The 14,174-nt window shown below is 45.1% G+C and overlaps 1 protein-coding gene across 2 annotated transcripts in view; it reads left to right on the top strand.

Moving 5' to 3' along the window:
• Positions 1-14,174, top strand: part of tnfrsf21 (tumor necrosis factor receptor superfamily member 21) — a 52,451-nt gene that overhangs the window by 21,663 nt on the left and 16,614 nt on the right. For both annotated transcript variants that reach the window (XM_012970559.3, NM_001079136.1), the window contains 1 exon segment: positions 10,504-10,769. In XM_012970559.3, coding sequence (XP_012826013.1) covers positions 10,504-10,769 — 266 coding nt within the window.

Raw genomic sequence — 14,174 nt, 5'->3', positions numbered from 1 at the left:
TGCCCTTTTTCTACAGTCAGACCTAAATCTGAGGTTTCCACCGCCAAACTAAACACAAACAGAAGGCAACTCACAGTTTCCAGAATTATTTTTGGATTGGTGCTGGAGTTTCCAGGGATTACTAAGGGAGTCAGTGTGTTATACTGTAATGTTTGTCCCGCGGGGGGGTGGGGGCAATTACTGTAAGCCACTTATTAACTAGGATAAAGCGCCATTATTCTCCCCTTTACCTGTGGTGATTTATTCCTAAATATGTCAACAAATGTTATTTTTAGGCCAGAAAATGCCCCCAATGAGCCTTTCAGAGCTCACAATAGGGATATTGAGAGAAAAAATCAGGCCCTCCTGTCATGCTCCCAAACTGCAGTACTACCCCCCCCCCCCACCCCAGGGGCAGACTGGACATCAGTTAGGGTAAAACTAGGGGTTAATGGTTAGTTGCTGGTATAAAATAAGTGATAGAGGACCTTCTAGCTGCAGGTCTTGCAGAACTACGACTCCCACAATTCTTTGTTGTGCTGATGGGATTCGCAGTCCTGCAGAGGGTTATTATTGGCTAACCCCAGAGAGAGAGACTGAGGCACATGGTTTTATAAAATACAGGTATAGGACCCATTATCCAGAATGCTCGGGACCAAGGGTATTCCTGATAAGGGGTCTTTCTGTAATTTAGGAAAGGAATTAATTATATCTTAGTTGGGATCAAATACAAAGCACTGTTTTATTTTTACAGAAAAAAAAGGAAATCAATTTAAAAAATCTGAATTATTTAATTAAAATGGAGTCTATGGGAGACAGGCTTTCCATAATTCGGAGCTTTCTGGATATCGAGTTTCCAGATAACGGATCCCATACCTGTACAATGCTGCTCCCCATGTCAGCCCAGTGGGGCCCTGATTTATACCCAGGCTCCTATTTACTTACTTGCATATACATAGCCCTTTGGGTGGCCACTAGGGGCTGTGCATATGTGTCAATATCTGGGCAGATTCCTTGCCCCTGTTGGTGGGCCCCCTGCGGCCCCCGGGTAGCCGGGCCAGGCTGGCAGAGTGGCAGACTGAGAACACGAGGCCCAGCTCAGAACGTCTCTCGCCCACACTGTTCCCTTGGCAGCAGCCCAGTTTCCCCTTTCTCTCAGAATCCCCCCAGATTTCCCTGCCCTCGCCGTGCCACTATAAATGCCTCCTTGTCCTTCTACCCCCCCCCCCTCTCATTCATTTCCCCCTCACTTTACATTAACCCTGCTGTGAGCAGTGGCACAAAGGACAGACAATATATTTGCCCCCCTATAGGCCCCCCAATTCATTCATTTCCCCCTCACTGTACATTATCCCTGCTGTGAGCAGTGGCACAAAGCACAGACAGTATATTTGCCCCCCCATAGGCCCCCCCACTCATTCATTTCCCCCTCACTGTACATTAACCCTGCTGTGAGCAGTGGCACAAAGGGCAGACAATATATTTGCCCCCCTATAGGCCCCCCAATTCATTCATTTCCCCCTCACTGTACATTAACCCTGCTGTGAGCAGTGGCACAAAGGGCAGACAATATATTTGCCCCCCTATAGGCCCCCCAATTCATTCATTTCCCCCTCACTGTACATTATCCCTGCTGTGAGCAGTGGCACAAAGGACAGACAATATATTTGCCCCCCTATAGGCCCCCCAATTCATTCATTTCCCCCTCACTGTACATTATCCCTGCTGTGAGCAGTGGCACAAAGCACAGACAGTATATTTGCCCCCCCATAGGCCCCCCCACTCATTCATTTCCCCCTCACTGTACATTAACCCTGCTGTGAGCAGTGGCACAAAGGGCAGACAATATATTTGCCCCCCTATAGGCCCCCCAATTCATTCATTTCCCCCTCACTGTACATTAACCCTGCTGTGAGCAGTGGCACAAAGGGCAGACAATATATTTGCCCCCCTATAGGCCCCCCAATTCATTCATTTCCCCCTCACTGTACATTATCCCTGCTGTGAGCAGTGGCACAAAGGACAGACAATATATTTGCCCCCCTATAGGCCCCCCAATTCATTCATTTCCCCCTCACTGTACATTATCCCTGCTGTGAGCAGTGGCACAAAGCACAGACAGTATATTTGCCCCCCCATAGGCCCCCCCACTCATTCATTTCCCCCTCACTGTACATTAACCCTGCTGTGAGCAGTGGCACAAAGGGCAGACAATATATTTGCCCCCCTATAGGCCCCCCAATTCATTCATTTCCCCCTCACTGTACATTAACCCTGCTGTGAGCAGTGGCACAAAGGACAGACAATATATTTGCCCCCCTATAGGCCCCCCAATTCATTCATTTCCCCCTCACTGTACATTATCCCTGCTGTGAGCAGTGGCACAAAGGACAGACAATATATTTGCCCCCCCCCCATAGGCAGCCATTAATACAAAGAACATTATCTGCCCCGTTCCCTGACCCCATGTGGAGTCACGTTGGAGCTTTTGGCCGCTGATTGTGGCCGCCCGGCTCAGCACATTTGCAATTCTCATACAATTCTGAGAGGGAACAGGCTGGAACTGGCCGCACACGGCGCTGGATGTGGGTGTCTCGGGTTTCTATTTACAGGTTACAAATGTGCACAGAGAGTGAGTCAGGGCGGCTCGAATCCCAGGAAATTCCCAGGAAACTGTCGCAGAAACTTACTGTATGTTCATTTCTCTTCCCAGCAAGGGGCCCCTGGGGCCCAGGGAAATGCACTCTCTGCCCGGTCCTTAAACCGCCCCTGTCCCTCACCCATCCTTTAATAATCAGTCATAATACCATGAGTTTAAGTCTTGTTCTGCTGGTCCAGTTCCTAAAGGGGAACTAAAGCCCAGCAAAGGCTCAGGTTAGAATTACTGCACTGTATGTTTGTGCTTCTGTACCCGCCCCAGGCACCCACAGCCCTTTAGCAGGGAAGATCTGTGCCCCCAAAGGTGCCCCCAGTAGCCCCCCATATTCTTTTCTACTGATTCCCTGCCCATACTCTGTGCTGCTGGCACTTACCTGAGCTTAGGGGCCCACTCACATTATCCTGTATATATAGAATATAAATGTCTCACTATCCTGTATATATAGAATATAAATGTCACACTATCCTGTATATATAGAATATAAATGTCACACTATCCTGTATATATAGAATATAAATGTCCCACTATCCTGTATATATAGAATATAAATGTCCCACTATCCTGTATATATAGAATATAAATGTCCCACTATCCTGTATATATAGATATAAATGTCACACTATCCTGTATATATATAGAATATAAATGTCTCACTATCCTGTATATATAGAATATAAATGTCCCACTATCCTGTATATATAGAGTATAAATGTCCCACTATCCTGTATATATAGAATATAAATGTCCCACTATCCTGTATATATAGAATATAAATGTCACACTATCCTGTATATATAGAATATAAATGTCACACTATACTGTATATATAGAATATAAATGCCACACTATCCTGTATATATAGAATATAAATGTCACACTATACTGTATATATAGAATATAAATGCCACACTATCCTGTATATATAGAATATAAATGGCACACTATACTGTATATATATAGAATATAAATGTCACACTATACTGTATATATAGAATATAAATGTCACACTATACTGTATATATAGAATATAAATGTCACACTATACTGTATATATAGAATATAAATGTCACACTATACTGTATATATAGAATATAAATGTCACACTATACTGTATATATAGAATATAAATGTCACACTATACTGTATATATACAATATAAATGTCACACTATACTGTATATATACAATATAAATGTCACACTATACTGTATATATACAATATAAATGTCACACTATACTGTATATATACAATATAAATGTCACACTATCCTGTATATATAGAATATAAATGACACACTATACTGTATATATAGAATATAAATGGCACACTATACTGTATATATAGAATATAAATGCCACACTATCCTGTATATATAGAATATAAATGTCACACTATCCTGTATATATAGAATATAAATGCCACACTATCCTGTATATATAGAATATAAATGTCACACTATCCTGTATATATAGAATATAAATGACACACTATACTGTATATATAGAATATAAATGTCACACTATCCTGTATATATAGAATATAAATGACACACTATCCTGTATATATAGAATATAAATGTCACACTATACAGTATATATAGAATATAAATGCCACACTATCCTGTATATATAGAATATAAATGTCACACTATCCTGTATATATACAATATAAATGTCACACTATCCTGTATATATAGAATATAAATGCCACACTATACTGTATATATAGAATATAAATGTCACACTATCCTGTATATATAGAGTATAAATGTCACACTATCCTGTATATATAGAATATAAATGACACACTATCCTGTATATATAGAATATAAATGTCACACTATACAGTATATATAGAATATAAATGCCACACTATACTGTATATATATAGAATATAAATGTCAGAGTATGTGGCTGACGAGAAGTTAATCCAGTTTCACATTAAATGGCAGAATCCGAATTTCTTCAGAATCACCCCTGTAGCTTCAATGTCTATTACAGATGTAACCTCCCTGTTTTGGTTTGTTTTGCTGATTTCCCACGACCCCTAAGCTTAGCTTTTCATCAGCAGCCCAGAGCTTACTGAGCATGTGCAGTGCCACTGACACTCCAAATACTACGGGGAGCTGTTGGGGACAACAGTAAGCACAGTATATAAAACACAGTATTTCTAGCCATATTCTTTTTTACTTTTCCGTTCTCCTACAGCAGTAGAGATTTAAGGTAACAGGATTATGATAATAGAAATCTGCTTAATCCCCATAAGCCTCAGATTTTCACTGAAGGAACAGGGTGACTTGGCACAGTGACCTCATTGTGGGATTTGGGGCAGAGGCGCCTCATAGACAAGTAAGCTGTGGGCACGCCGCGCCTTGTCACCTTAATAGGGTTTATGGGCAGGGTTTTGAGTGTCGCTAATTATAGCCGGGACGCTCATAAAGCTGCTGATTTAGTTGGTTATAATGTGGTTTCAAGTATACTTATAGCTGGAGCCCCTGGGAAATGATACTGATGTTGCGGGAAATCCAACTGTGATTGGCTGTATAAAGACAGGTATGGCCAATAGATAAACAATGAAGCAGCAGGCAAGTGTTTGGGAATTGTGGCCCCGTCTGCAGGGGCCCAAGGATGCCTCACTGTGATTCAGATGATTCTTTTCCTTTTTATGGTGTATGCCTTATCAATATCCCTTATCCGGAGACCCGTTATCCAGAAAGTTCAGAATTACGGAAAGCCCATCTCCCATAGACTCCATTATAAGCAAATCATTTTAATTTTATAAAATGATTCCCTTTTCTCTGTAATAATAAAACAGTACCTGTACTTGATCCCAACTAAGATATAATTACCCCTTATTGGGGCAGAACAGCCCTATTGGGTTTATTTAATGGTTAAATGATTCCCTTTTCTCTGTAATAATAAAACAGTACCTGTACTTGATCCCAACTAAGATATAATTACCCCTTATTGGGGGAAGAACAATTCTATTGGGTTTATTATATGTTTAAATGATTTTTAGCAGACTTAAGGTATGGAGATCCAAATTACGTAAAGATCCTTTATCCGGAAAACCCCAGGTCCCGAGCATTCTGGATAACAGGTCCCATGTCTTTAAAAGTAATTGGAACATAACAGTTTGTACTGAGTCAGACTCGTTTGCCTCTGTATAGGGAGAGTAGCACCCACGGGGCACCCACAGGCAGAGAAGCACAACTCTATCCCTTGTAATTCAATATAATTCAATATAAATATAATGCAATATGCACCTCATTCTCACAAATATCATTGATTTATTTTGCATCTTGGATTTCAGTCCATGGGCAGTGGGCCACGTTCATTCCCTCTGTAGCATGAAGGATAAAGGGGAAATAAAAGCATGGGAGTATTTTAATATTGAGTTTGATCCATAAGTGACAGGTCGCCAGGCCTGGTATTATTTATACAGAAGGCCAAGCCGTGCCGAGCAGATTGATAACCCTCGTGTGTATATGTGACTTTGGCTAAACCCTGAGCCGCTGGTTATTTCATTTTCCAATGGAAGCTGCTGGCCAATAGGCTGGCTGTGTATCTCAGTTGGGCCATTAGCTGGCAGACACCTATCATAAAGAACTCTCCGTACTATCTGGGGGGCTGGAGCGACACATTGATGGAGCCCACTTACTGGGGCCCGGGGATCGGGGGGCTGTGGGACCTGCATACGGATACAGATATAGTGCTGCTTAGATTTTTTTTTAAGATGGAAGAAATACAATTTATGCATTAAGCTAGGCTTGAAGTAATACATAGAGAGCCATGCATTGGGCTGATGTCCCCTTTAAACTGTTGTATGATGTCCTTGTGTGGAGCAAATGCCCCCTCTGCCCTCCTGTAATACAGCTGAAGGCAGATTCTGTGCCATGGCACCCGCTCCATCTTTGGTTTTCAATGGTGAAACTGCACTAAATACCGGCGTACCCTCCATCCTCTAACTGCCAACACCCTGCTGATCTTGTCTCTGTGCCATTACCGCTGTACCCTCCATCCTCTAACTGCCAACACCCTGCTGATTTCCTTGTCTCTGTGCCATTACCGGCGTACCCTCCATCCTCTTATTGCCAACACCCTGCTGATCTCCTTGTCTCTGTGCCATTACAGCTGTACCCTCCATCCTCTTACTGCCAACACCCTGCTGATCTCCTTGTCTCTGTGCCATTACCGGCGTACCCTCCATCCTCTTACTGCCAACACCCTGCTGATCTTGTCTCTGTGCCATTAGCGCTGTACCCTCCATCCTCTTACTGCCAACACCCTGCTGATCTTGTCTCTGTGCCATTACCGGCGTACCCTCCATCCTCTTACTGCCAACACCCTGCTGATCTTGTCTCTGTGCCATTACCGGAGTACCCTCCATCCTCTAACTGCCAACACCCTGCTGATCTCCTTGTCTCTGTGCCATTACCGGCGTAGCCTCCATCCTCTTACTGCCAACACCCTGCTGATCTTGTCTCTGTGCCATTACCGGAGTACCCTCCATCCTCTAACTGCCAACACCCTGCTGATCTCCTTGTCTCTGTGCCATTACCAGCATACCCTCCATCCTCTTACTGCCAACACCCTGCTGATTTCCTTGTCTCTGTGCCATTACCGGCGTACCCTCCATCCTCTTACTGCCAACACCCTGCTGATCTCCTTGTCTCTGTGCCATTACCAGCATACCCTCCATTCTCTTACTGCCAACACCCTGCTGATCTCCTTGTCTCTGTGCCATTACCGGCGTACCCTCCATCCTCTTACTGCCAACACCCTGCTGATCTCCTTGTCTCTGTGCCATTACCGGCGTACCCTCCATCCTCTTACTGCCAACACCCTGCTGATCTCCTTGTCTCTGTGCCATTACCGCTGTACCCTCCATCCTCTTACTGCCAACACCCTGCTGATCTCCTTGTCTCTGTGCCATTACCAGCATACCCTCCTTTCTCTAACTGCCAACACCCTGCTGATCTCCTTGTCTCTGTGCCATTACCGGCGTACCCTCCATCCTCTTACTGCCAACACCCTGCTGATCTCCTTGTCTCTGTGCCATTACCAGCATACCCTCCATTCTCTTACTGCCAACACCCTGCTGATCTCCTTGTCTCTGTGCCATTACCGGCGTACCCTCCATCCTCTTACTGCCAACACCCTGCTGATCTCCTTGTCTCTGTGCCATTACCGCTGTACCTTCCTTTCTCTAACTGCCAACACCCTGCTGATCTCCTTGTCTCAGTGCTGTTACAATACTAGGAAATGGGGGCTGAGGAGGCGTCCCCTAATAGCACAGCCTTTCAATAGAACACAGATAATGATATGGGGATAATGGGCGCCTCTCTGTATGTAGCCTTATACACACGTGTAACCTTATACATGCAGTTATTCTTGGGGTGCCAGGGTGTAGCTGTGTGGCAGCTCCTACAAACATGGCCGTCCTGCAGTAATTTAAGGCTTAACAGGGCGCCTGGGAGGCAAAGCTGCCGCTCCCCTATTGCAATAAAGCATTGATAAGCAGGAGAGCGGTGTTGGCGGCGCGGCTAATGGAGCAGAGGGCTATGTGCTGATGGAAGCTGATGTACTGCACGCTGAGCCAAAGGCAATACATCACCATGGGCTTTTATTTCAGGGCTTTGTATAATGTATAAATAAAGCTGATGACTTAGTGCCCGGCTGGTACCCAATCAATGTTTCATGATGGGTGTAGATGACAAGGGCTGACATGGGGCTGGTTTTATCTGGCGCTGCCCGGCCTGTCAGATCATGTGCCCCTTCCTTATGATGCCAGCCATTGATCGTAAAGAGATACTGTCATCTTGAAATTTTCCCTTTTTTTTACAAATAAATTATATGCTGTGCAGCGTAGCTCCTGGCAATCCTAGAACAGAGCAGTAGGGGGCACCTCTGTTATATTCACTAACTTGTTTATGCTGGGCAGCACTTGGGGCCACAAAGCAAGGAGCGCCCGGGGCCTACTGTCTGCCTGTAGCACAAAGCGGCACAGAGTGCACCTTCGCTACCAGTCCTATGGGCACGTTTGTGCTTCTTAGGGTTCCTGCACTCACCCTCCTTTGAAACTCTGCTCTTTCATCCCTTTGGTGTTTCTGTTCTTGTCCCCCCTTAGAGTATATGGTCTTGCACCCTCTTAGAGTTCCTGATGTTGGGCCCCCTAATAGTTCTTGGTCTTGTACCCTCTTGGAGATCCTGCCCTTGTGCCCCCTTAGAATACCTGGTCTTGCACTCACTTAGAGTTCCTGCTCTTTCTCCCCATTAATGTTTTTGTTCTTGCACCACCTTAGCATTCTTGCTCTTCTGCCCCCTTAGAGTTCCTGGTCTTGTGCCCCCTTACAGTTATTGCTCATACAACACTTCCTATTGGAGTTCATTTGCGCCATCTTATAGTTCTTGGTTTGGGGCTCCCTTAGGGTTCCTGCACTTACCCTCCTCTGATATTCTGCTCTTTCTTCCCTTTGGTGTTCCTGGTTGTCCCCCTTAGAGTATATGGTCTTGCACCCTCTTATAGTTCCTGTTGTTGGGCCCCCAAATAATTCTTAGTCTTGCACCCTCTTATAGTTCCTGTTGTTGGGCCCCCACATAATTCTTAGTCTTGCACCCTCTTATAGTTCCTGTTGTTGGGCCCCCTAATAATTCTTGGTCTTGCACCCTCTTATAGTTCCTGTTGTTGGGCCCCCTAATAATTCTTGGTCTTGCACCCTCTTATGGTTCCTGTTGTTGGGCCCCCTAATAATTCTTGGTCTTGTACCCTCTTGGAGATCCTGCTCTTTCTCCCCGTTAATGTTCTTGTTCTAGCACCACCTTAGCATTCCTGCTCTTCTGCCCCCCTTAAGTTCTTGCCCTTGTGCCCCCTTAGAGTTATTGCTCATACAACACTTCCTATTGGAGTTCTTCATTTGCGCCATCTTATAGTTCTTGGTTTGGTGCTCCCTTAGAGTTCCTGCACTTGCGCCACCACAAGAGTGGAACAGGTAAGAACCCAGGCAGCCCAGAACCAAGAAGTCATTCTTGTATCAATTATAATGACAAAATAATGTGTCATATTGGGTCTCCTAGGGCCACCAGAGAAGCTGGCACATTGGACACACCCTCACAGCACCTCACTAGAGATAGATGGTGCCACTTTGCCTTTATATAGGCCTGCATAGGGAAAACATGATGGGCTGAAGGGAATTCTCCTAGGGTGGGTCCCTCTAGGAACTGATACTTTAGGTCAGTTCAACTGTGCACAATAAATATTACCCTACGATGGGCTTCTAGGAGTACCTAGGAGATAGGCATGCATCAGTCCTCACCCTAACTGGTTGTCAGACCCGTGCCCCCTAGCACTGCTCTGGGGGGCATCATGGCCTGGCACTGTGACTGCATCCGAGCAATGGCTCCCAGTAAATGTTTCACAGCCACGGACTATGGTGCAAGGAATGCAGAGCTGCTCTCAGACACAGTAAGTAGGTCGTCTGCGGGCTCATTTCCAAGGACAAACAAGCCCTTTGGGTATTTGTACAGAACTGTAGTTACAGCCTCCTCATTTCCAAAAACAAATATATCTGCCTGGTGACTGAAAATGGCAGGGTGTGATTGGCAGGCAGCGCTTCCTAGCAAACCCAGTGACGTCACAATCTGTTGCCGAGTCGAGCACATTGTTCTGGCTAACCTGGCTGTAAGCAATTTAGTTGAATCTTTTAAAGGGCAACTAAAAGCAAAAAGAAATTTCTCTATAGTATTTACCCACATATGAATGATTATAGAAGATTATATTTCAACTTACCCTGGCAGATGGGGCAGTATGAAATCAATGGAATATCTCCAACAGTTTTTTTAATGGCAACTCTTTCCTGCCCGCAGGTATTGACATCCTGAAGCTGGTGGCGGCACAGATCGGAAGCCAGTGGCAGGACATCTACCAGTTCCTGTGCAATGCAAACGAGCACGAGGTGGCCGCCTTCTCCAATGGCTACACGGCGGATCACGAGCGAGCCTACGCAGCCTTGCAGCACTGGACCATACGAGGCCCAGAGGCCAGTCTCGCCAAGCTCATCAGCGCTCTGCGTCAGCACAGGCGCAACGACGTGGTGGAGAAGATCCGTGGGCTTATGGAGGACAGAGTGCAGGTACTTGGTCTTTTGTCATCCTATTATTTATGTGCCACCCATATCCGCAGTTTGCCCTTTGTATAATATCATTTAGGGCATTGATCCCCAACCAGTGCCTCGGGGGCAACATGTTGCTCACCAACCCCTTGGGTGTTGCTCTCAGTGCCCCCAAACCAGGGAGTTATTTTTGAATTCCTGACTTGGGGGCAAGTTTTGGCTGTATAAAAACAAGATTTCCTACCAAATAAAGCCCCTGTAAGCTGATAGGGTGCATAGAGGCTGCCTAATAGCCAATCACAGCCCTTATTTGGCTCCTCCATGAACTTTTATGGTGCTTGTGTTGCTCCCCAAGTCTTTTTACATTTGACTGTGGCTCATGAGTAAGAAAGGTTGGGGACCCCTGATTTAGGGGGTGGGGGGATGTGTGTTGTTGGAGGGGGCTGGTTGCAAATGTTGGACCAGTATGTGTTTAGTTCCACCGCTAATCTCTTTAGCTGTGCCCATGGTAGAGCTGGGCGGTATGACCAAAAATTTATATCACGGTATTTTTCAAAATTATATCGGTATCACGGTATTTGACGGTATATAAATAAAAAATAAATAATAAATATTGGTGGCCCCCGACCCCCCCACAACCCCAACCCCCCCCCCCCACAACCCCAACCCCCCCCCCCAAACCCCAACATCTGAAGAAGGGGCCTGGATGCTCCGAAACTTGCAATTTTTACTTACTCAGTTAGACAATAAAAGGTATCACCTAGCCTTCCATTTTCTACACAAGTACAGTGTGCAATTTCAGATGCAATCACCATGTTTTGAAGTATACAGCATTTTCCCTCTCAACTCCAGTTGCAACTGTAAGGGGGGAGTTGTATCAAATGCAGTTGTCTAAAGAATGGACTGGTGGTGACCCTCCTGCCTTTCATGTAGGGTGATCCCCACGTGCTGTTTCAGTGTCCAGGAACCAGGTCTAAAATATACTGCATAACTAACACATTTAGCAGTGATAATATGCATATTTGTTTATAGATCTAACAGTGTCATGAATATCTTAAATGAAACTGAAAAGTCAGTTATTTGAACCTCCATACCTTAAGTCTACTACTACTAAATATTTTAAACCTAAATTAAACACAATAGGACATGTTTTGCATGTCCAGAAACAGTTTGGAGGTTTTTGTGGCCTACAACTTTACAAATGTACTGTGCTTCTAGATGATTGTACTTCTCTTACAGTTGACCAGTGCAGCTCAAGCAGGGCAAAAATTTCTTACCAAAAACTTATTTGTTAAAAAGGTGGCATCCTGTGAAGGTGAAACTATAGCAATGTGAAATGCCCATGTTTCATATATATGTATCTATCTATGCCTCCACACCAATGCATGTAATCCAGTGTCTGTTTAGATCCAACCTGGCAAAAGCAAGCACTTACCCTCACAACGGTCACTTTGTACAGAGGTATTGCAGTAACCTTTATATACCATGTTGACTGTGAATCTACATGGTAGTCACACGGGTGGTGCAATCACCACCGAGTTGGGATAATATAGCTCATGGTTTTAGCATGACTTCACCCCAGCATACTCTGAGAGCCTGGATCAGTTGTTTATGCTTGGAACATAGTAACAAAAATAAACTTTGTGATGTAGGGTAGGGTAGCCGTTGGGGGTGGGTACAGGTGCAGGGAACCCCAATCCTATTTCCATTCATTGGGAGGCCCAGTGTAGATACAAACCACAAAACAGAAGCAGCACAATAAAATTAATCTGATTTAAATATAAATTTAACCACAACCCCCCAGCAGAACTTACCCAACTTGTGGTTCCTCCAGCGATGCGTCCTAGCGACGTCGCGTGCGCGCTGACGTCATGTACGCACTGACGTCACGTACGCACGGGCGCAACCCGGATATAATTGAAGAAAAATAGCAGGAGGCGCGCATACCGGTGTAGCGGTATGTTTAAAAACCATATCGTTTTTTTTTTAAAAACCGGTATACCGGTTAAACCGGTATACCGCCCAGCACTAGCCCATGGGGCCTTGGGCATTTGCAGTAGTTAGAGACATGATCCCAGGGTGTATCCGTCAGGGTGTACCCCCCATGTTAAGTACAGCACTAACTGCACACTGGCACAACACTCGTGACACTTGGTCCATGCATTTCTGCCCACAATGGCACATTTTTTGTTGGGCACAAAAGTGCATTGGGCAGAGAGCCCCTTAAAGTGATACTGACACTAAAAATGACTCCTCAAAATATGAATGTACATAAAAAGTTGCCTATAGGTCATGTTGATTTTTGCTGAGAGATTTGCTTTTGTAAATAATTGTTACTTGGATTTCCTAAACCTGACTGTTTTGCCGACTGTCCCTTCTCAGCCTGTCAGTTACAGCTTCTAATGCTAACGGCCTCCTGCTGCACAAATATGGCCGCCCCCTTATAGGGGAACATGGGGGATCAGACAAGTAATATAAAAGCATTGGGCAAATACTTTTACGGCAAAAATGAAAGACATTGTTATGATAGATGTAAAAAAAGGTTTAATTTCTGGTGTCCGTATCTCTTTAAGGTCCCCATACATGTTGAGATTTGCTCGCTTGGCGAGATCGCCAAGCGAGCAGATCTTCACCCGATATCCCCACCTACGGGTGGGTGATATCGGGGAGCGTGTAGGTAAAAAAAAAAAAAAATTAGATTGTTTGGCCCTGGGGACAAACGATCGAATTATATTGCCGGCAATGGAGGCATCAACGAGCCGATGCGGTCCCCGATCCGACTGAATTTTCTAACCTGGCCGATCGATATCTGTCCAATTTCAGGCCAGATATCGGTCAGGCAGGCCCCTCGTTTCTGCCCCTACACGGGCCGATAAGCTGCTGAATCTGTCCAAAGGACCCATATCGGCAGTTACAATCGGCCCGTGTATGGGGACCTTTAGCTGCATTGTTGGCCGTGGGTGGCCCACCATGTTGCCTGACCAGGAATACGTACAGAGGAAGCCAGGATCAGACTGGCATGACTTGGTGGCAATGACTTCCATAGAGACATACATTGGACGTGACACAGCCGAAGCTGCCAGCGCCCCTGTGCAGTTTAAGTACTCAGTATTGGGGTCTCCCTGTATTTGTCTGCACTGCCAGTAACACAGCTCAGTCGTTCTCAGGTCATTTTTGAATCTGAATATGTAAATGAACATAAATCTATATCTACTAAGGAAGCTCTCAATCCGCATTCTGCACCAAACCCATGGTGTCTTTGGTGGAGAATGCAGATTGGGAGCATCCCTGTTGCGACAGATTGTGCAGAGAGAGCCGCACTTCCCAGCTGGCATAAGTCTCCCGCCTCCCAGTGCTGAGCAAGGTTATTGAGTTTGCCGGTTAGTTTGGCAGCACAGCTATAAATGAAGAGTAATGTACTTGGCC

This window comes from Xenopus tropicalis, chromosome 5 (assembly GCF_000004195.4).
Source record: "Xenopus tropicalis strain Nigerian chromosome 5, UCB_Xtro_10.0, whole genome shotgun sequence".
NCBI lineage: Eukaryota > Metazoa > Chordata > Amphibia > Anura > Pipidae > Xenopus > Xenopus tropicalis.
Note: the sequence above shows the minus strand (reverse complement) of the source record. Positions and strands in the feature narration are given on the sequence as shown.